At 47.2% G+C, this 20,924-nt stretch overlaps 1 protein-coding gene across 1 annotated transcript in view; it reads left to right on the forward strand.

Moving 5' to 3' along the window:
• Positions 1 to 11,479, forward strand: part of CCN4 (cellular communication network factor 4) — a 57,310-nt gene extending 45,831 nt beyond the window's left edge. The window contains exons 3-5 of the mRNA XM_024102673.3: positions 2,196 to 2,453; positions 4,459 to 4,652; positions 6,471 to 11,479. Coding sequence (XP_023958441.2) covers positions 2,196 to 2,453; positions 4,459 to 4,652; positions 6,471 to 6,770 — 752 coding nt within the window. The 3' untranslated portion in view covers positions 6,771 to 11,479. The remainder of the gene's footprint in view (positions 1 to 2,195; positions 2,454 to 4,458; positions 4,653 to 6,470) is intronic.
• Positions 11,480 to 20,924: the final 9,445 nt, after the last annotated feature.

The raw sequence follows: 20,924 nt of genomic DNA on the forward strand, positions 1-20,924 counted from the left end.
AAAGATCTGCTGGTCCTCCAGCCCGTTGGACAGTTGAGAGGTGATCATAGGGGTCTTGCTCTTTGAGTTGGCTGTGGTCAGGAGTAAGAAGGACACAGCATTTGGAGGCCCAGTCCTACCTCTCGATTTGCAGCCGTATGCTCTTGCATTACCTGGAACAGCAGGTGACGCTCAGGGTGTTGAGTAGGCAGAGAAGATGTCTTGACTGGCTAGCAGATACACATGGCTGGCTTCAAACTGAAGCAATACAGGCGCACGCTTGGGACTCTGGGCCATAGGGAGACCCGCTGCTCATCCCAGCCAGTGGGGCCCAAAGGAGAATGCAGCCTGTTGCCCTGCCAAGAGGACCAGAGAGGCAGTCATCTCTTGGTCTGATTCCTCACCCTCGGCAGATTGAGGTCCCCGTTCAAGTCTCACCAGGGACCCTACAAACCCTGGGGCTGGCCAGGCAGAGGCAGGTTAGGGGTCTCCTGCTGACCAAGGAGATTAGGACACAGCTGTTTCTCATGTGGCAGTTCCCTTAAGGGCCTTCATACTCCTTTCAGGCTCCTTCCCTGCTCTCAAGGCACTTGCTTCCTTATTTGGGGTTGTCTACCCATTCGCCATGCATTTCAGCAGACACACTTGGGGACCGATCTGCAGAGGACTGGGGGCCCTGGGGACTAACCGCACTCAGCACGTGCCAGGAATCGGCCATTTTACGCAAAGGCCATGCAGAGCTCCTTATTCAGCGGCAGCGCCTGTCCCTGCTCATTGAGAGTATTATGCATCTGATCAGTCATGTCCGTCCAATGTATATAGTATAATCTTATAATAATATAACACCTGAAGGAGATATATGGGTGTTGGGATGAGTTTGAGGTTTGGGGTGAAACCTATGGAAAACGCAGTGACTGCGTGTGGTTTCAAGTCAAAACCCTCACGATTCTGAGGGTTTGGATGGGTTTTTATGTTTGAGCTTTGGGATCACTCCAAATGAAGCTCTCAGTGTGAGGGGTACAGGGCGGTGTGAGCTTAAATCAGGGGGAAAGGTTTGCAACAAATCCCCCAGCAAATTGAAACCACGGACTTGCTCCCCGATAGTGTGTCTGCAAGGATTGCAGCGTATCACTGGAATTCGCTGTCTGAGTTTTGTCTCTGTGCTCTCACTCAGAAACACCCTCTTCAGAACTGCAGGTGGGCACAGGACACAGCATCTTGAATCTGCATTTGGATTTCAAACAACTCAAATTGAGGGGGGACCGGGGACATTGGATTCAGGGATTTTGTTCAATCCATTCTAAAAATAAGAGGTTTTTGCAAAATGTGAATCTAAAGTTTCAAATCACCTGGCAGTTGAAGTGAGGTTTGGTTCAAGCCCATCTTTAACCAACATTAAAACTGTGTGATAGTTCCAAAGCAAGAATATCTTCATCAATGAAGAGAATAGAAGGGAGACAGCAATGCTTTATGTAGCACACTGCCTCCGTGTGACTAATTATGCAATTGCAGCTTTACCTTGCTATACAAGCTCCTGACTGCCAATTGATTCCGATCAGAGCCTTGTAGAGCTAGCCTTCATTACAGAATGAGAGATCTCCCACAACGTGCCTAAGTCTGCTTTTCATTGCAAATTCAGTATTTTGCCCTGTTTCCGAAAGCATCTGTGTTGATTTGTTTCTGTAAGAGTTGCACGGAGCATTCGCGAGGCCAGGTAAAACTCAGCAGTTCTATTGTTCCCGGCTCTCAGTTTGGGAATTCCTTCACGTCCTATAAAATACTAGAGCACTCAACAGTCATAGCCCCAAACTTTGCAGTTCTAAGCTGCAATTTTCTGGATCATTATTACAGTCCTTTTGTGTCTGTTTGCTTGTTTGTAAAGGGAACTTGAACCTTAAAGAAAAGCTCCGTGGATGCATATGTGACTCCTGGCAGATCCAACAAGGAATAAAATATGTTGTTCAGATCTCTGAGAAGGAAACTGCCACATTCGTGCTTCATAAGGGGGAGCTACCCTATTAGTAATAATAAGGCCTAAAATTATATGGACCTGCTTTGTTCTGCAGCAGAATGGTGCTGGCACTTAAATTTTGGCCCTGTCAGTCTGGGGAGTTCCCCATTAAAAAAACGTGTTATTCTGAATACCGTTCATGATCTTCAAGGTGTTTTCTCTCTCTCTTTCTCTCTCTCTCTCTTCCCTGCCCCCCCCCTTTTAGAAATTATGGGCGTGGGCTGTGTACTTAATGGAATCCGGTATAAGAATGGTGAGACCTTCCAGCCCAATTGCAAGTACAATTGCACATGCATTAATGGGGCTGTGGGCTGCCTGCCACTGTGCACCAGCTCACGCCCCCCGCTCGTCTGGTGCCCAAACCCAAAGCAAATTAAGATAGCAGGCAAGTGCTGCGAGCAGTGGATCTGTGATGACTCAAAGAAGATCAGGAAGACATCTCTACGACATATCTCCTCCGCAGGTAGAGTGTGTGTGTGTGTGTGTGTGTGTGTGTGTGTGGTTAATGGGCATCGCCTTGGTCATCACGGGGAATGGAACCCGGGACTGCCAGCCTCTGCAGCTTGAACTAAAAAATTAAGTCCCCCCTAGTTGGCAGCTGCAGCAGGCTCCTACCCTCTGTGAATCAGGCAGAGCGAGTGCTGTGTAACTCACCCTGCAGAGTGGGTTACGTGCAGGCCACTGCTGTGTTCAAACCCTGTAGCACAGCTGCTGGACAGGTTTCTGCAAAATGCCCAAGTGCTACTGACAATTGCATTCACCACAGCAAAGGAGGGGGGAGGGGAAAAGGGGAGCTGTCACTGAAGCTAATACTTCTAGTATGGGGAAAGTGCAACAGACCTCTTCCTCATTTAACTCTGCCCATGTCACATTCACGCTTAGGCATCTGAATCCAAGAGTTTGTCAACACAGCGGCCTAGGGTCTTGGACAGAATCGTCCAGGTGCAACTAGCCCCTCCCGCCGCTCGCGCTGCCATGGCTGCACACCAATTCTTAGAATACGACCTCGATCAGAAATTACACCTCCAACTCCAGTGTAGACATACCCAGAAACAGGCTCATTCCAAAGCCACGCAGCCTTGAATTTTGAGACAATCTGGATTGGGATTGGTGCCTATCACTATATTGGCCTAAAGTACACCCCATAATCTGAACTCCCCCCAGACTTCAGGACAGCGTGGGTCCAAACTGCAGTACAGGGCTCCCCCCGCCAATTAACCCTTGTGGTACTGCATTCTGCTGCTGCCACATGAAGCAGTGTAGTGTGCCGCACTCCCATTGCATTGCAACATCACCATGTCTGACTAACCTGCTCTCTGGAGTGCATGGAGCAGCCTGCCATAATAGGCTGGATTGTACGAGCACCAGCTATAGCATGTTAGCTGAGAAAACAGGTAGAGAGGTGACTGCCCAAAGCTCCCTTAGGTACTGATAACCCCCATTACCTTGGCAGCTGGACACCTCCCCTTTAGTCTTTAGTAGTGTATTTATCCTCATAACACCCAATGAGGTAGCATACTGCTATTATCCCCATTGTACAGATGGAGAACTGAGGCACAGAGAGGCTAAGGGACTTGCTGAAGGTCATACAGGAAGTCTGTGGTGGAGCAAGGACTTGAGCCCAGGTTTCCTATGGATTAGACTTGTGTCCTTCCTTTTCATCAAACAACCTTGAACCCCCAAAAAGTGTGATTAAGGTCCTGGATGGGTCTCTAGATCTGGGTTCAAATCCTGCCTCTGTCCGACTCCTTGTGTGGCCTTGGGCAAGTCACTTAGTTCTCCTAATACAGCCTTTGTCTGTCTTGTCTATTTAGAAAATACATTCATCAGGGCAGGGACTGTCTCTTACTTTGTGTTTGTACAGCACAATGGGGCTTCTTTCTCTGTTGGGGCCTGGAGGCTGTACTGTATTACAGATAAGACCAGCCCCAGTTCTGCAAACTGCATGGAAACCTGAGCTAAGGGTTGCGAATACATTAAACCCTGAGCCCACCGTAAATCTGAGTGCCTTCCAAGTTCTCTGTGGACTATTCCCTCAGCCCTATCTACAAATGAAAGGCTCTGGGCTACTCCAGCCCTCCACAAAGACTGCGGACCATTCCCTGAGTCAGCTGAATCGGTACAGAAATAAACTTTCACAATGAGCTCAAATCTCATCTCACTCCTACACTGACTGGTGCGTGTTTCCATTGTTAATTGTTCGTATTGTGGCAGAATGTGGGAGCCCCAGTCTAGGACCAGGGCCCCATTGTGCTAAGTACTATACAGGCAAATAAAGGAGGCAACCCCTGTCCCAAAGACATCACAATCTAGGAGGTCACCTGGGATGAGCGAACAGAGCAGAGCAGGAAAACGGAGCCCTTTCCATTTGATTTAATTGTCATTCAGTGTATTGGCCTGGCAGTTAGAATGAGCCTTAGAAAGGATGTTTGTGGGGTAAAATGATATCATCCAAATTTGATCTGTAGCTTACGAAGGAGAGAATGAATCCTGGCAGAAAAACTGCATCATTCACACCTCACCCTGGAGCCTCTGCTCGAAAACCTGCGGGCTGGGGATCTCGACGAGAATTTCCAATGACAACGACCAGTGCCGGCTCCTGAAAGAGAGTCGCCTCTGCAACTTGCGGCCCTGCGAGGTGGATATAACCAAACACATTAAGGTGGGCCCATTTCACCACTCGCCTGTTAGTTCGCTGATTGGTTGCCCCTCCCTGCCCAGGAGCGGGGCACTGAGAGCTACTTGCTGGAGAGTGTAATAATAAGGTGGATCTTCTGACAATGAATGGGATGAGGAATAAGGAAACACCGACCTGCTGATTAGCAATTGCAGCCTGTGGCCTAAATACACTCTGGCTGGTGCAAATAGGTGTAATTTCTCCTCCCTGGACCAGTAGGGACCCCATTCCTCCATTGCAGGATGGAAATAACTCCCATTGGGGGAAGATTTCTGCCAGGGACTCCCTACAGATGACAGCAGCATGCCAGCCACTTGTTCAGATGTGCCTGTGACTGGGCTAGCAGGAAAGTGGTGATGCAGTGCTCTCTGTAGGTGTAAACCAGTGGTTCTCAACCCACAGTCCAGGGGCCACTCGCGGCCCAATCACACACAGCTGCGGCCCATGTGACATCCTCAGGGCCATACAAGTAGTGTATATATTGTGTGGGTGCAGCCCACATAACACACAGACATCTGCATATAATAGGCTGGGAACCACTGGTGTAAGCTATGCCATTTGGAAGCATCCAGCTTGGCACGAGTGAGTTTGTAAGTCCATGCACATAAATCTGGAGCACCTGCAAGAGACAGGTGTGTGGAATATTCTGTGAGAAAGTGGGGGAGGGGCGCGATGGAGTTAAAAGTCCTTGAAATTAGAGGGGATTTTACATTTTACTTTGATTTTTCTGTGTTGTGAAAATCAAAACGAGCTGTGAATATTTTTTTCCACACTCAAGGGGGACAGCCCTAGTTTTCAGCAGGAAATGTCAGCATTTCATCACTGAAGACTTTCCCTTTGATTTGTCTTTGCAATAACACATGGAAAGATTTTTATGCTCTGAGGCAAAAATTGCCATTTTGTGAACAACTTTTGAGCAGCTAGATTTTTGGGCCTTAAAACGGCTTGAAACAAAATATGTGCTTTTTTTTCTTGAGAAATGTTGCAAAAAACATGCAACCATCGGCAAGTGCCTATGTTCATATGTTGAAATGAGGGCTTATGCAGGATTTAAAGGGTGTTGGCTCTCTGCATAGGGCGGTATTTGGTATGGCAATGCTAACCTCACTCTGCTAATTAGAGTTGGGAGAAATGTATCAGTAGGAGAAATTTTCCCATTGCTTTTTATCAAACGCTAGTTTTTTCGTGAGAAAAAATACTTTGACTAAATTTTTCAATTGTTTTCTGTGGGAAAATCTGAAATGAAACAAATGCTTGTTTAGCTTTGACTCAAATTTTGTTTTTTCAAAAGCTGAAAAATGCTCAAAATGAGGAGAGTTGAGATGTTGAGTTTCTTTTTTGTCTCTTCATGTTTTCCTTTTCCTACTTGAACTTTTCAAAATTTCTCCAACTTTGGAAAAGTATCTGAGAAGCAAAAATAAATAAATCGGTCACTTTTCCAAAGTAGAAGAAGTTTAGAAAAATTAGAGTGGAAAAAAGAAGGGGGAAAAAATGAAAAAACGAAAAGAAATGAACCGTGGGCATTATTCATTTCATCACACTCTGGGGGATGGGTGAGAAAAAGAAATTTTAAAAATTGGAATTTAAAAAAAAAACATATTTGAAATGCAAACTTGTTTTGAATCCTGTGAATTTGAAACCATTTGGAAATGTCAACATTTTTCACTAATTCTTTTCTATTTTTGACCATCTTTATTGCCACCCTCAGGGAAGTGTTGCCTACGGGGGACAAAGTAGTATCTGGGAGTACCAAGCAATGAAAATTAATCTTTGCTTCTCTTTCTGTCCTCTCTCCCAATCTAGCCTGGGAAGAAATGCTTGGCCGTGTATAGGGCAGATGAACCAATGAACTACACCATATCGGGCTGCGCGAGCAAAAGTACATACAGGCCAAAATACTGTGGTGTCTGCACAGACAACAGGTGCTGCTCTCCGTACAAGTCGAAGACTATTGAAGTGAGGTTTGAGTGCCCAGATGGAACTGGATTTTTCCAGAAAATCCTGTGGATCAATGCCTGCTTTTGCAACCTGAGTTGCAAGAACCCTAACGACATCTTTGCTAACTTGGCACATTACCACGATTACTCTGAAATAGCGAATTAAATTGCCCAAATGCTGGGGTGAACCACTGCTCTGATTTTACAGAGGTTTTAAAATAAAGGAGAATCTTCCATCCAGTGCCAATGTAACATTTGTTTCTCAAAGTCAGGATTAAGTTACCTTTGTTTATCCTACTATATTTAGAGACTTTTAAACGGGCAGAATTTTCCGCTATAGCAGACTTCTGTCCATTAATGAGGGCCAGAGGTTCCCCTTCATTGTTAGTGCCTGTATGATCAAATGTATCTATTGAGCCACATTGCTCAGATGTCATGATTTAAATGACCTGCCTGTTGGCATTGGTGCACCAGGGATGGTGAACATGTTAAAAGAGCATCAAAGACATGCATTGTGCCAGCAGTTTAATGCCCAAAGGGGGCTTATAGGCTAGGAGAATTAGTACATACTACACCTCTACCTCGATATAACGCGACCCGATATACCACAAATTCAGATATAACGCAGTCAAGCAGTCTCCGGGGGGTCGGGGCAGGGGGGCGCACTCCGGTGGATCAAAGGAAGTTCGATATAACGTGGTTTCACTATAATGCGGTAAGATTTTTTGGCTCCCAAGGACAGCGTTATATCGAGGTAGAGGTGTTTTTCAGCAATGGTGTAGCTACACTGTGGCTACCAACGGATTAGGCCTGGGCCTAGACAAGATTCAGGAATTTGCCTTCTCTTAGCTGGAAAAATGGGTACTGATTTTCCTTTTGTTACCAAGAGGCAAGGCTAAACTCTTCAAGGCCGGTTCTCATTCACACGGAGGGCTCTTGGAGCAGCTGAGTAAATGTAATTTATACCCACATTACGCTTCCAGTCTAGTTTAAAATCGGCATAGCCTATGGGAGAATCTGGTTCATCACCTTATTATCCACTCCACGGATGAGTGTACATGAATGGAGTGGAAAATGTTTTGACCCCGGCTTCACAGCTGCATTGGCTGCTGGCTGTTGCTTGCAAACTTAAAATAAAAATCTATTTAAAATTCTCCAAAAGTGGTGGAAAGCCCAAATACTGGCGGAGAGAAGAAAAGGCCAGTCACTAACATTCCAGGCAACAATGTCCATCACTGGCACATGCTCTCGCCCTGACTTCCAGTCCCAATACACCAGGGATTTTAGAGGACTCTCGTATATTGCAGCAGTTCATGTCTTTTGCATTCGTTTGTCAACGGTCTCTCTGCATCTGGCTATAAATGACCGAGTGTGAATAGGCCAAGGTAGTTTAGCCATAGGGGGAAAAAAATCTCATCCTCAATGCCAAATCTGTAAATCCTAGCCCTAGTGTCCAGTTGATGCAATTCCTATGTAAATAATATTTTATAACTAGAACTAAATTGCACTTAGGGAAAAAAAAACCTGTGGACACAAATTAAAAACTGGGATGAATATTGCCCTTAGAAAGACATTCGGAGGAGAGACTTTTCTGGGACTCTCTAGAGCATCTCAGTTCAAAGCATATCCCTGTAACTTCTCTCTTTCTCCTTCTCACTGCCCTGCTACTAACCTTTTATAACCTTTCTGCTGGGGAGGGGTGTCTATTGCCTCAGACAGTTTTCGCCATCTCCTTGTCCACAGCACCATGATTACTTAAGCTATCAGTCCCTACCCTCCCTGTGATTCGAGTTCCTGATAGCCTGTCTGTATCTGAAGAGGTGACTTCCAAGATTTTAAAAGATATTTAGGTGCCTAATTCCCAATGAAATCAATGGGAGCTAGGCAGCTAAATACCTTTAAACAAAATCTGGCCCCCAACCCACTGCAAATCCCAGCCGGAGCTGCTGGGGCAGATCCTTCAGCCAGATTGATGGAGCTATACCAGGCTACACCAGCTGAGGCGCTGCTGTTGGCTTTTCACTGGGCTCAATCCTGATGCAGTTACTTTTACTTAACCCTTATTCTGGAAAAACTCTCAGTGCCCCGCAATAGGTGTTCTTCTGGGGCAACTGGTCCATACATTTGTATCAGGAAGTGAGGATTAGCCCCAATCTCAGTTCCCCTTAGCAGTCAGTCATTCCTCAATGTATAGACCCTGCTATTAGTTCTTTCTGAGGCTTCACCGTGGCCTGGTCTACACTAGAAAATTCTTGGCTTAACTATGTCGCTCAGGGTTGTGAAAAAGCCACACCCCTGAGCGGTGTTATGCTGACCTAACCCCCCAGTGTAGACAGCATTAGGTTGACAAAAGAATTTGTCCATTCTTCCAGACTTCACCTGTCGGGGAGTTGGATTCCCTCTGCCGATGGGATAACCCCTCCCAGCAGCGTAGGCAGTATTTGTAGTAGTGCTGCTGTGGCATTTCTAGTATAGACAAGCTCCAGAAAACTAACCCGCTTGCACCTGATTCCTGCCTGGGTGCACTAGCTGAGGAGCAGGTGCAAAGAGCCACATCACCCCGCCACCCCCCATGAAATGTCCAGGGGCCAAGGAATGTCAAAGTCCTAGAAGTCAGTGACTGCAAGGGCTGCTGTCCGGGGGAGCTGGGGGACAGGTGTGAGTTGTGCCAATCATCCCAAATCAATGCTCATGAACCTTCGTACCACACCCACAGGAGCATGCATTTTTCCACTTAAAACTCCATAATGCACCATAAAAGATTTATGGTGCTATAACGCAGAGTGCCCAGAGCCAAGAAGTTGAGCCCTGATCCAAAGGCCTCCACAGGGTGAAGAGATTTGCGTCTATGCTTCCAGGTCATCTCTCGCACTAGCTGTACCTGAGCTATGAAGTGGAGATCAGGAGCTAAACTTTCCCAAAGTCTGAGAGAGTTTGAATCCAGTGTTCTGATTCAGGCTAATCTGTAAACCCATGTACATAACACTGGGCACTTGTTTGGATATATACACACACCTATGTAGTGCGCCATAACGTATTTTGCTAGACACTTACAATGGCAAAAAGAGGACCAGGCAAAAGGATCAAAGGATATAACATAACCAGAATCATGCTCCAGGGTGCATTTGTTTATCTTTTTTTTCATGTTGTGATTAGCTAAACATTAGAGATGCCAGAATGAACTGTTGGCTGTGGATGGGACGCACTGTTTACATCAATGGCTGAAAGATGCGATTGTGAACTGATACACGCCCATCATCTCCAGGATATGGCTGTTCCCAAGCGAAGTGAATGCCTATCAGCCACAGAGCTTTTGTCAAGACAATTCTGTGTTTCATTTGTACCAGAACTCCAACTGAGAGAATAACAGTGAACGCAGGTAAACTCCAGTTGTGGTTTGAGATGGAGACCTTCTCCTAATATACTTTCGAGAGAAAGATTAACCTTGTGGTGTAAGACTGAGGACATCTGGGTTCACTTCCTGCCTCTGCCACAAGCTTCCTGTGACCTTTGACAAGTCACTTAATCACTCTGTGCCTCAATTGCCCCATCTGTGAAATAGGCACAAGAAGAATCTTATTCTCTATGCTTTGGCTGTCTAGTTAATTTAGACTATAAGCTCTTTGAGGCAGGACTGTCTCTTGCTATCTGTTTATACAGTGCCCTAGCACGATGGGATGCTGATCTCAGTTGGGACCTTGAGGTGTTACAGTAATACAAATAACACAATAATAATGCTAGGGAGGAAATACCAATCTCTGAGCTGGTGCTAGAATTCTTTTGGTGCTACGTTCTACAGCAAAGATAAAGCTAAAATACTCTGTGCTGGGGGAGGGCAAAGACAAGGCCCTTTGGCCCAAACCCTGTTCACTCCATGCACATAATCCCAGGGACATTCATGTACTTGTATGAGGAGAGGTGTGTGTGGAGTTTGAGGGTCTGTTCCTGCTGCCATCAGCAGCAAACCTCCAGTTGGCTTTGAGATCAGTAAATCATGATGTCTCGCCCTCTGTGGGCACTTTACCACTGTAAGGATTGAAGGCACAAGCCTCAGTGGTTTGGATCCATTTAAAGCAATAAGAACATCTGATGCAAAAATAAAAGTACCCAATATATAACTTAAACGAGGTGCCTTTGCACTGAGTCAATTATAACTTAAAACACTGAGAAATGTATATGAAATTGTAACCCCTGCTTGATGGAAGTGGCGCTCTGTCCCCCTCTAGTGGTGGCTAAGCCACCTAGAGATTCATGAGCCTGCTACAGCCTTGGATAACAGACATTTGTCATTTAGCTCCAGAGGTCCCAGGTTTGATCCTTGCTGTTGAAGCCCCTATATGGGTCTTCTGTGTTACATAATTAAAATACAAGCACATTGCATTCTGTTCGTCACTGTCAGTAATATGATCACTAGCATTGTATTGTATATAGGCAGTGTGGGAAGTTACCGCGCTCAAATACTATGCAATATTTTAAATTAAGCCACTGATTCCCCACCCCCTGCGTTTTGTTTTGTTTTGGAAGACCAAAAAGTGCCAGGTACTTTAAGAGCAGCGTATTAAAATGATGGGAATAGAATGCTCAGTATTACAAATTAAATCCAAGCACAGCCTTGTTCATACACATATATCATTTCAAACTGTGATTTCATTATGTATGTAACTGCCAGAGCTGTATTTGTAAGTATCATTTTCTGTGGTATTTAGAAATTTGTTGGGAAGGTGCAATTGGTTGGGGTCAAGAAGCCTTTGAGTTATGCTAGCTTTATAACAAATGTAAATGTAGGATTTGGCTGTACAAGGGTTCCCGGCAGAAATGCTACAGCTACACTTTAAAGGGAATAAATAACTGCAAAAATAATGAATTAATACACAACTGCCTCCTTATTTAGAAGTGTTTAGAAAGTGTGTGTGTGTGTGTGTGTGTGTGCGCGCGCACACAAACATATACATCCGTCCTGTTCCTTCCTTCTCTTCCGCACCTCTGAACCTTCAGGGCCCAAATATGAGGTGTCATGTGTGTCAAAGACCCAAAATGAAGGAGAGACAAAAACTTAATCATTCAGGAAACGTAAAACACAGCGGGATCCTTTCCTCTAGCAAAAAGCTCCTCATGCCCTAAATACCCTTTGATTTGTATCCACTTGTCTCCTGCCTTCTACAATATATCTCACTGAGCCAGGACAACCCTGCCCCTACCCTTTACCCAAGCCTGAGTGGGTAGTTTGGGCTCCATAATGCCTTTCAACACCTCCCCTTGGAGGGTGCAGGGTTTTCCTCACTAGGGAGGAACAGCTTGCAATCCCCACACAAGATTTATTAACGACAGACAGAAAAAGGAATTAAAAGAAGCTATTTACTTAGTGTATTCAGATTTACACTTCTCCTACGCTAGAGAAGGCGCTTAACTAGAGACAAAGCTCATTACTGTGTGAGGTTTGGTCACCTTTCTCCTCAAAACCAGATTTGACTAACCATCCCCTCCTCATCGCAAGCTAGGTTACCCAAACCCAAGGGGAAGTGCAAGGGAGAGACTGTTATATGGAAAAGTGCTTGGAGGCCAAGGAGGACAGATGCCTATATCTATAACTCTTCTATGACCGAGGAATGCTGTAGCCATGTCAGTCCCAGGATATTAGAGAGACATGATGGGTGAGGCAATATTTATTACTATTCCTTGAGGCATATAAGACACGCTTAACCCACTTTCCAACCCATAAGACTGAAAAGGGACGGGGGACCTTGCAGAATATATCACACTGTTGGGAATCAGACGCACAGGAGGAACGCACCTTCTCCAAATTCAGGGCCTTGATTGCACCACAGCATGAATCCTAGCTGGTACCAATGGCACCACTTGGTGGCTCCTACCCCATAGCAGTGTCAGTCACCACCATGGGGGGGAATATTCAGCACCATGGAGATTAATAGAAATGCCAGGTACGCTGTCACATGTAGATCTCCTGGTACCACAAAGGTCCTCAGTTCAGCGATGGTGCCACAATTCTCTGTGCAGGAATAGACTGTACCAGGATGGGTGGTGCTGAAGTGAACAATGCTGAAACAGATGGTGTCAAGGTGCATGGTAGCCTGGGAATCGGGTTCGAAGGGACTGGCACTGAAATGAGTGGTACCAGGGCAGAGAATGGCACTATGGGCTTGGTATCCAAGGCAGCAAGTCGTGGTGCCAGAGATGGTGCCAAGGATGTACTGTGCACCCTCGGGGCTCCAGCAGTACCCATCCTGCACCATGAAGTCCCCTTAGAGTGGGAAGTGACTTTGAATCTCTTTTTGCTGGGGATTTTCCAATGGATCTTTGTCCCCATTCTCCCCAGAGGAGCGATGTGCCTTTTTCTCCAAGGAGCTAGCAGTCCTACTTGAGTCCCCATCATGGCAGGCTTAGAAGATGGCACTCGGAACCTAGATGCTGATCTGGAGCTCACTGATGCAATTATGGACTTAGACTGAGAAGGTCCCGGGGGGGGAGGGGGGGAGAGGGGACATCATGCTTGGGTGAGAGGAAGGCCGCAGAGAGTGAGCTAACTGGGACAGTTTAAGGCTGACCTCTCTTGCCCTTTGGGCACTTTTAATAAAAGACTTACAGAGTTTTTCAGGGACGTAACCTTCCCCAAGGCAGAAACAGTAACTAGTGTGGCCACTATCAGAGGGAAAGGCTGAGGACTGAGGCTTGACCATGTACCAGAGAAAATCTTCCAGCCAATAATCAAACAAAATCACTCCACTATGAAAGAATTGCCAGTGGAAACGCTGAACTAATACACTAGTGCTAAGTGATGGGATCCCCGTATTTACACTGAATTTCAAAAGAAAGGGTCTTGAGAGGTGCACACTGTGGCATTCTGGCTCACAGACACTGAGAGGGAGCTGAGGGGTGGTTAACCCTGCACTGCCCAACCACCCCTCAGTTCCCTCTCTGCCAAAACGACTCATGTCAAATCTGCAAATAGTTTCAGGTTGACCAAAGCTGCGTTTCCCCTCAAATAAATATTCATCTGGAAAACTTCCACCCAGCTTTACTGAACACTGCAGGCCAAGAGAGTCTGATCTCAAGTATATGGGGGTGGAGGTGCATGCACCCCAACAGTGGAAAACATCTGGATGCTCACGCGAAGAAGCAGCCTCAGTTTCTCTCCCCAGGTTTTGTTTGCAGACTCTGCTCATTCATTCGTTCAATCAAGGCAGCTTTGGATTCAGTGGATCATTGCCATAGTCAAAGCCCAGACATTTGGTCGTTGCAAGGAAAAGCATGAAAATACACCCTGAGAGCTCAGATCCAGAAAGCATCAAGCAGCCAAGCACAATGCCTGGGCCTCCTGGGTGGCACTGCAATACAAACAAGAGACCTAAACCTATTATTTATAAGACTATCCCATGATTTTTTTAACATTTAGGTGGGCAGAACTGCTTTGCAACAACCGCTCCTGGAGCTTGCCCCAGCCAACTGATTTCCCAGACAGTGAACACATAGCCCTGGCTGGCTCTCAGCCACTTTCCCTACTGTTCATGTCACTACTAGGTTCTCAGCTAATTTGTCTGTCAGTTCCTCAGACGAGATGAGGAACAGCTGTCCACTGCTTCTCCCTCCCGGACACGTGGCATCTCCCAAAGCGTGCGGCTTCCAGTTGACAGCCGCCGGCCTTTTGTTTTACTGGCCACATTTGAACCAGATTACGGAAGCCACCTGAGTCTGGGTCGTCTCCACTTTGCATGCTAAGACCCCGTCTCAAAGGGTGACATGCACGTCACATTTTATGCATGTGATAATGTTCCACTGAACCAAATGAGGCTGCTCAAGTGAAGCCTGGGCTAGATTTGCAAAAGGACTTGGGTGCCTCACTGCCCCTTTAGGTGTCTAAATCCCAGTGTCAGGACCCACAAAACCCTCCGAACCCACAAGTGCCTAAAATCACTGAGCGCCCTGTACATTTTTTGCAGTAAAATCTCTCCGGGTGCCTGTGTTTCTGCCTCAGAGCATGTGCAGTGCAAAAACTCATTGGCACAGGGGCCTCTCTCTCTCACGATTCTTTCATTGCTTATCCGGTGGAACAGCTTCAGTGGGAGAGACTGAGACCGCCACAGCAGAATGGCCCATAGCCCAGTGCTTAGGGATCCTGCCTGAGAAATAGCATATTCCATCTGAAATCCCTTCTCCCTTCCAGGTGGAGGATGGGACTTGAACCAGGGCCTCTCACGCGAGTACCCTAACCACTAGGTTAAAGTTATGGGGGGGTGGGGGACTGCAACTGCTGCCTCCTCCTCCCCCACCCTTGCTAAAATGGCATAGGCACCTCACACCAAGAGAGGGTTTGCAGTTGAGAATCCCAAGCAGCAGGAGGTGCCTCCCTCCAGTCCAGACTTGGGAGCCTATCTGAGAAAGGGGCCGCGCTTGACGGACACCCCTTGGCTTGGCAGCTAGCTTAGGCGGGGAGCCTCTGAGGATGCTGGCTTTTGTGACTCCCCTTCTGAGGTGCCAGTCTCTCCCCGTTTGTTGTACGGGGAGCCGAGGCGCTCAGCTCGGGCTTGTGAATCCCAGGGATTTTTCTAAGCACCTAAAAGTTAGGCATGGTGATGTTGAGCTTTCCCACGCCTGAGTGTCTTTGGGAATCAAGCCCCACATGCTTAGGGTCCATGCAGAATCAAGGCTTTATTCTGGTCTCTCGAAGTCTCATTTGAGACCTCAACTGAGAGGTGTCATTTCTTCAGCGGGCCTTGCAAAAAAAGAATTGAGTTTAGATTTTGTTTTCCCAAAACTATGCCTGTCACAAATGTGGTAAAAAACCCACGTGTCTAGCACAGCAAGATCCCGATCCTCAGTGGGGCCTTTAGGTGCTGCCAATGATATTACAATGAATTGTTTTGATCAGGACAGGGCCCACTGAAGGAGCAGGAGCTGACCGGAGTGGAGCTCCAGTAAATATTTTCAACCCCCCTTGGAGATTTTATAGCATGTTTGGGGGGGGTGGGGGGGAGGGGCAATGAAATTATTAGAATTTAAGCCCTGCACATGAGAAGTGTTTACTACAGGGATCAGCAACCTTTGGCAAACAGCTTGTCAGGGTAAGCACCCTGGCGGGCCGAGTTGGTTTGTTTACCTGCCGCGTCCACAGGTTCGGCCGATCGCGGCTCCCACTGGCCGCGGTTCGCTGTCCCGGGCCAATGGGGACAGCGGGAAGCGGCAGCCAGCACAACCCTCAGCCCACGCCGCTTCCTGCAGCCCCCATTGTCCTGGAGCGGTGAACCGTGGCCAGTGGGAGCCGCGATCGGCCGAACCTGCGGACGCGGCAGGTGAACAAACGGGCCCGGCCCACCAGGGTGCTTACCCTGGCAGGCTGCGTGCCAAAAGTTGCAGATCCCTGGTTTACCATAAGAGCTCACAATCTATATCACTCACCGTCCTCAGGATGAGCAAATGCAATGAACACAACCACAACAAAACACAAAAATACTAAGGAACAACAAGGACGAGGCCACCTAAAACAACACTGCCTGGTAACCTCTCTATTTGCAGGGCTCACAACTAGTTAAAACAAAAGAGGAGCACAGCGACATCGATAATACAATTAGTGTGGATGAGGAACAACCTCGGGAGGGGCCCTTTGGATGAGCAAGGTGAGCTTTCATCCAGGCCAGCATTGTCAGGGCCAAGCATTCAAAATGTACCAGTCAGATTCCCATCCAAAGGCCCAAGATAGATACAAAACCTCGTGGCTGTTAAAAGCAGTCTGTATAATGCCGCCTTCTGCCCTTTGAGCCTTCGGTGAGGAGCAGCCCACCTCCCATTTGTGGCTGATCCTTTCTGATTCAAGAGTCAACCTGAAATGCAGGCCCAAAATTGCAGGCTCTCTAGCTGCATGTTCAGAGGAATTTCCCCTTTTCTAATCTCTGGGAGGAGGGGAGCTGGTGCCTTCCTTATCACTCTGTAGCCTCCTTCCCTAATCTTCCAGTCACTTCCTCCCTCCATCTCTTGCCAAGTCATATTTCCCCTTATGTTCTTCACAATCTCCTGTGCCACAGCTGCTCCCGTATACGGATTGCCTCCCTCCCTTCCTCCATTCGTCAGGTGCCTCAGTCTCCCTCTCCATCCCACCTTTCCTTTGTCCCCACAGACCCCTATCCTCGTATTAGTCCTCTACTCCCCACACAGTCCCAGCCACGCCCCTCTGGCTTCCTCTTGCCCCACACATTCCTTTGAACCCCCCCCCCCCCCGCCTCCTTAGAGGCCTTGCTCTCCCCACTGGCTCCCGCACTGTGAAATGACAGGGGAGTTGTAACCACCAGCTCCCGCTACATGGAAAGGACACTGCTCCCCAACTTCCCATCCCTCAAGACCTCACATCCTCCCTGCCGCCTCTGTTGGTGCTGCTGCCAAGTTGCCAACCCCAGGGCTCGAGGTTTTGCTGATTGCATGCGACGAGGAGCCCAAAACTCGCCAAGCGCCAGTTTACTTCCGAAAGGCCAAATTTTTGCCATTTCAAAAGAACTGCTTCGGGGTTTCTCCTCTCCCCTTCCCCACTGACTGCCTCCACGCCCAAATGGCTGCATCCCACAGCCAATAGGAAGCCTCACTTTTCCATGGCCAGAGGGACTCTGTTGCCAACAGCATATGTACCACATGGCTTCTGCTGGCCAAGGAAGGCGGATTTGGTCCATCTGTGTATGCACCTGCATGGCTGCTCATTCATAAGGCCACCAGGTGGCAGCAAAGAGACAGGCACCAGGGAGCACAGGGAGCTAGGTAAAATTGCCCAAACATCACCACAAGAAAGTGGTGGCCAAAAAGTTACCTGTCTCCGCTTCAAGCTTAACTGGCTATTGCCAAGGCATTTTAAAAGTAGCTCAGTCAGCGAAAGAGAAAAAAAAAAAAAATCACTGAGGTTGGCAGCTGAGGCCTGGGATTGCCCTGCCCTGCCCGCATCTCAGCTTCCTGGAGGACATCTCTCAGCTATTTGGGGCGGTAGGGTGACCAGATGTCCTGATTTTATAGGGACAGTCCCACGTTTGGGATCTTTTTCTTATACAGGCTCCTATTACCCCCCACCCCTGTCCCAATTTTTCCACACTTGCTGTCTGGTCACCCTAGCAGTCGCAGACCATAAGAGGTTGAGAACCACTTGGCTATGAGGCTGTTTTGGAGACAGTGTTGTTATCTACCCCTCCCCAACCCCTCAGGCCCTGGCTGGGCTGGGTTTAATCTGAGATAAGAGCTCCATCACCAGCCATGCCTAACTCTGGAAAGCTGAAGCAGGGAAGGAAGCTTTCTTGACTATGCTCCAAAAGACTCAGCAAGTCTCCTCTTTAGTCCAATGGGCTCTTGGCAGGTCAGACAGCCCCCATGCCCACTTGCAGAAAACTGACTTAGGATGTTCAGCAGATAAGGCAAGCAGAAGCTCTTTGGGGCTATTACTAGTCAGCAGTTGTGGGTGTGGGGGGGGGGGGGGAGAGAGAGAAGGGAGTGCGCATGCTCTGAGTTGTTTAAATATCAGGCATAGGGGGTCACTAGTTACCAAACATAAAACCTATATTTGGCTCAGTGGAAATTCCCTATCCACATGTTAAAACATTGCCTCTTGTGGTAACAACAGCTGTTCACATCTGCAGGGGCCCGGTCTGTAGAGAGAATGTCAGAAACATGTACACGATGATGCCAGGAAAGCAGAATGCACACAAGACAGGGCAGTGCGGTGCCCGGTTATAACCTATACATGCTCGAGTCACAGCTTCACAGGACAGCACAGCTGAAATCAGAACATACTAAGACCATGTCCAATGCTGCAACAGCTGCTTGGTGCCCGAGAAGACACGAAGAGGATTCCAAACAGCAGGGAGAAAAATAAGCAGCTTTACTGAAAACGGCTTCGCCTGCTTGGCCCATCATTCACAGCAACATGTGACACTAATAAAAATCACATCTAGGTTATTTAGCTGGAACTGGAGCTCTCCAGCTGTTTGGCCTGCAGCAACACGTACACTAGCTCGCTTCAGCGCACACACCCTGCTGTGTCAACAGGAGCCAGGTAACAACTCATGTCCTCCTGTTACTGTTATGCATTTAAAAGGACAGAGGGGGAAATCTGGGCCAAAACTCTATTCAGAACTGTCCAGAGGGGAGGCTCTCAGCAGGAGAAGAGAGAAAGACCCAGATTTCAGACATAACACCTTCCTTTCCTGAGTGCGGAAGGAAAGTACGATGTCTCAGCTACACCAGCTATCTCTCATGGGCCCCCCTCAGTATAGTATCTAGGAACTAGCATACTGACAGAGCTGTCAGTAAGCCCGCAGGGCCACATTTGCCTTTGGTGCTGTCAGGTAGCAGGCATGGAAGGATTGCTAGGAAAGGGGGGCAGGAAGTTGTGTGTCCAAGTTTTTACTGCTTCTCTCCAGGTAAGATCCTACCCTGTGGTTCCCGATACACAGCCCAATTTATTCCTTTCTTACAACTGCTTCTGTTCTAGAACAGACTTTGGGAGACTGGCCAGGAAGAGTGGAGCGCTAAGTGAATGAATAGGAAACCTTCGTACTGAAGTAGCCAGCCTAACCTCTGCCTCCCATGAGGCAAACAACAGAGAGCACACATTGTCTGAGCTCTGCGTAGGGGCCTTAAAGATATTTTAACATGCATCTAATAACCACCCCATTACCTTCAGGTGGAGTAACGGCAAGTCACCTGAAGACCAGCACTGGGGAAATTACTATATCCCACCCTTTGTACTACTTTAGTCTTAGCTAACTACATACCCACCCTTTCTCAGAGCTACCACACATCTTCACGCTTAGGGCCCTGAAACCTCTTGCAGATGATCACAGAGGAAAGTCATTTGTCAGGCAGAAAGTCAGATCCATCCCAAAACACTGATTTACACCACAAGAGACTTGCTGAAGGAAAGTTCACAGAGTAAGTCACCTAGGGACTAGTTTGTCTTCTTTGAGCAGGAGACTTACTTTTTAAATCAGCTCTAACCATCTGAAAACGAAGTAAACTTTGAAAGGCCAGTCCCACAATTTGTTAATCTGATGAAAGTCACATTCTCCTAGTAATTTAAGCTTTTCTGAAGCACTGGGGAACACTGACCATTTTTGTATACGTGTAGTTGCATCATGCCATAAAGTTATTAAAAGGAAATCTATTTAAAATGTATAGTATCAGCTAATGTGCTTATTGAAAACTGACATCTACCAACCCTGGCATTAATGCCACACACACACACACACACACACACTAAAAGCCTTAGTAATGTAGTATGACATATCACTATACGATGCTTGCTAGGTAAATTCTGCTGTAGCTTAAGAGGAAAAGTCCTCTGGACAAGATTTGGAAAACTGATTGGGAATTTTGGATGCTTCTGGCCTCTTTAAGACCTGTTTATTTGGGCACCTAAAAATTGGTATTTTCAAAAATCTTGACTCTGGATGAGATTCTTTAGTTTTGTACATATTGAACAAAAATTCATCCTAGCAACATGATTTGTAAAATAGGGATGTGAAAGTAGTACAGCTGCAGAGACTTGGGTGCAGGATCATGAGGAGTTAGACCTGAGTGCTAACTCAAACTAGAAGCTACAGTTCTTCAGTAGCATCAATCCGAGTTCTTTGTATAGTTCAGCATTGTTCCTTGCCAACTGAGTGCTTTTGTTGCAAAGTTGCCATTCGTCACAGAGGCCCTGAGCAGCAGGTCTCTTTATTGCAAGAGGGATTGGATAGCTTCCTGCTTGTCTTAGGGTACGTCTTCACTACCCGCTGTATTGGTGGGTAGCAATCGATTTATCAAGGATTGATATATCGCCTCTCGTTAAGATGCAATATATTGATCCCCGAACACGCTCACCGTTGACTCCGGAACTCCACCAGAGCGAGCGGTGGTAGTGCAGTCGACGGGGGAGCCGTGGCCGTCGACCCCGTGCCCTGTGGACCCCAGGTAATTCGATCCAAGATACTTCGAGTTCAGCTATGCTATTCGTGTAGCTGAAGTTGCGTATCTTGGATCGATTCTCTCCCCCCAGAATGTAGACCAGCCCTTAAAGTCAAACAGTTAATTTTTGTGTAACAGGCAGACTATACTCCCTGGTAGGAGTGTTTACCCATTCCTGGAAGAGATGACAGAAGGGCACAATTGTACCCTTCTTTCATAGGATGGTTTGGCACACATTCACACTTGGGTTTTACAGACTGGTTATTAAAAAACAAGTCCAGCTCTTAGGATCATGCTGTCTAATCACTGCTGCCTGAAATGCTGTTACTAGGCTCAGAAACATTAATGATTTTTAAATGGTTTATACTTAGACCAGAGGGAGGGAAAAAAA

Source organism: Chrysemys picta, chromosome 2 (genome assembly GCF_011386835.1).
Source record: "Chrysemys picta bellii isolate R12L10 chromosome 2, ASM1138683v2, whole genome shotgun sequence".
In the NCBI taxonomy this organism is placed as follows: Eukaryota; Metazoa; Chordata; order Testudines; family Emydidae; genus Chrysemys; species Chrysemys picta.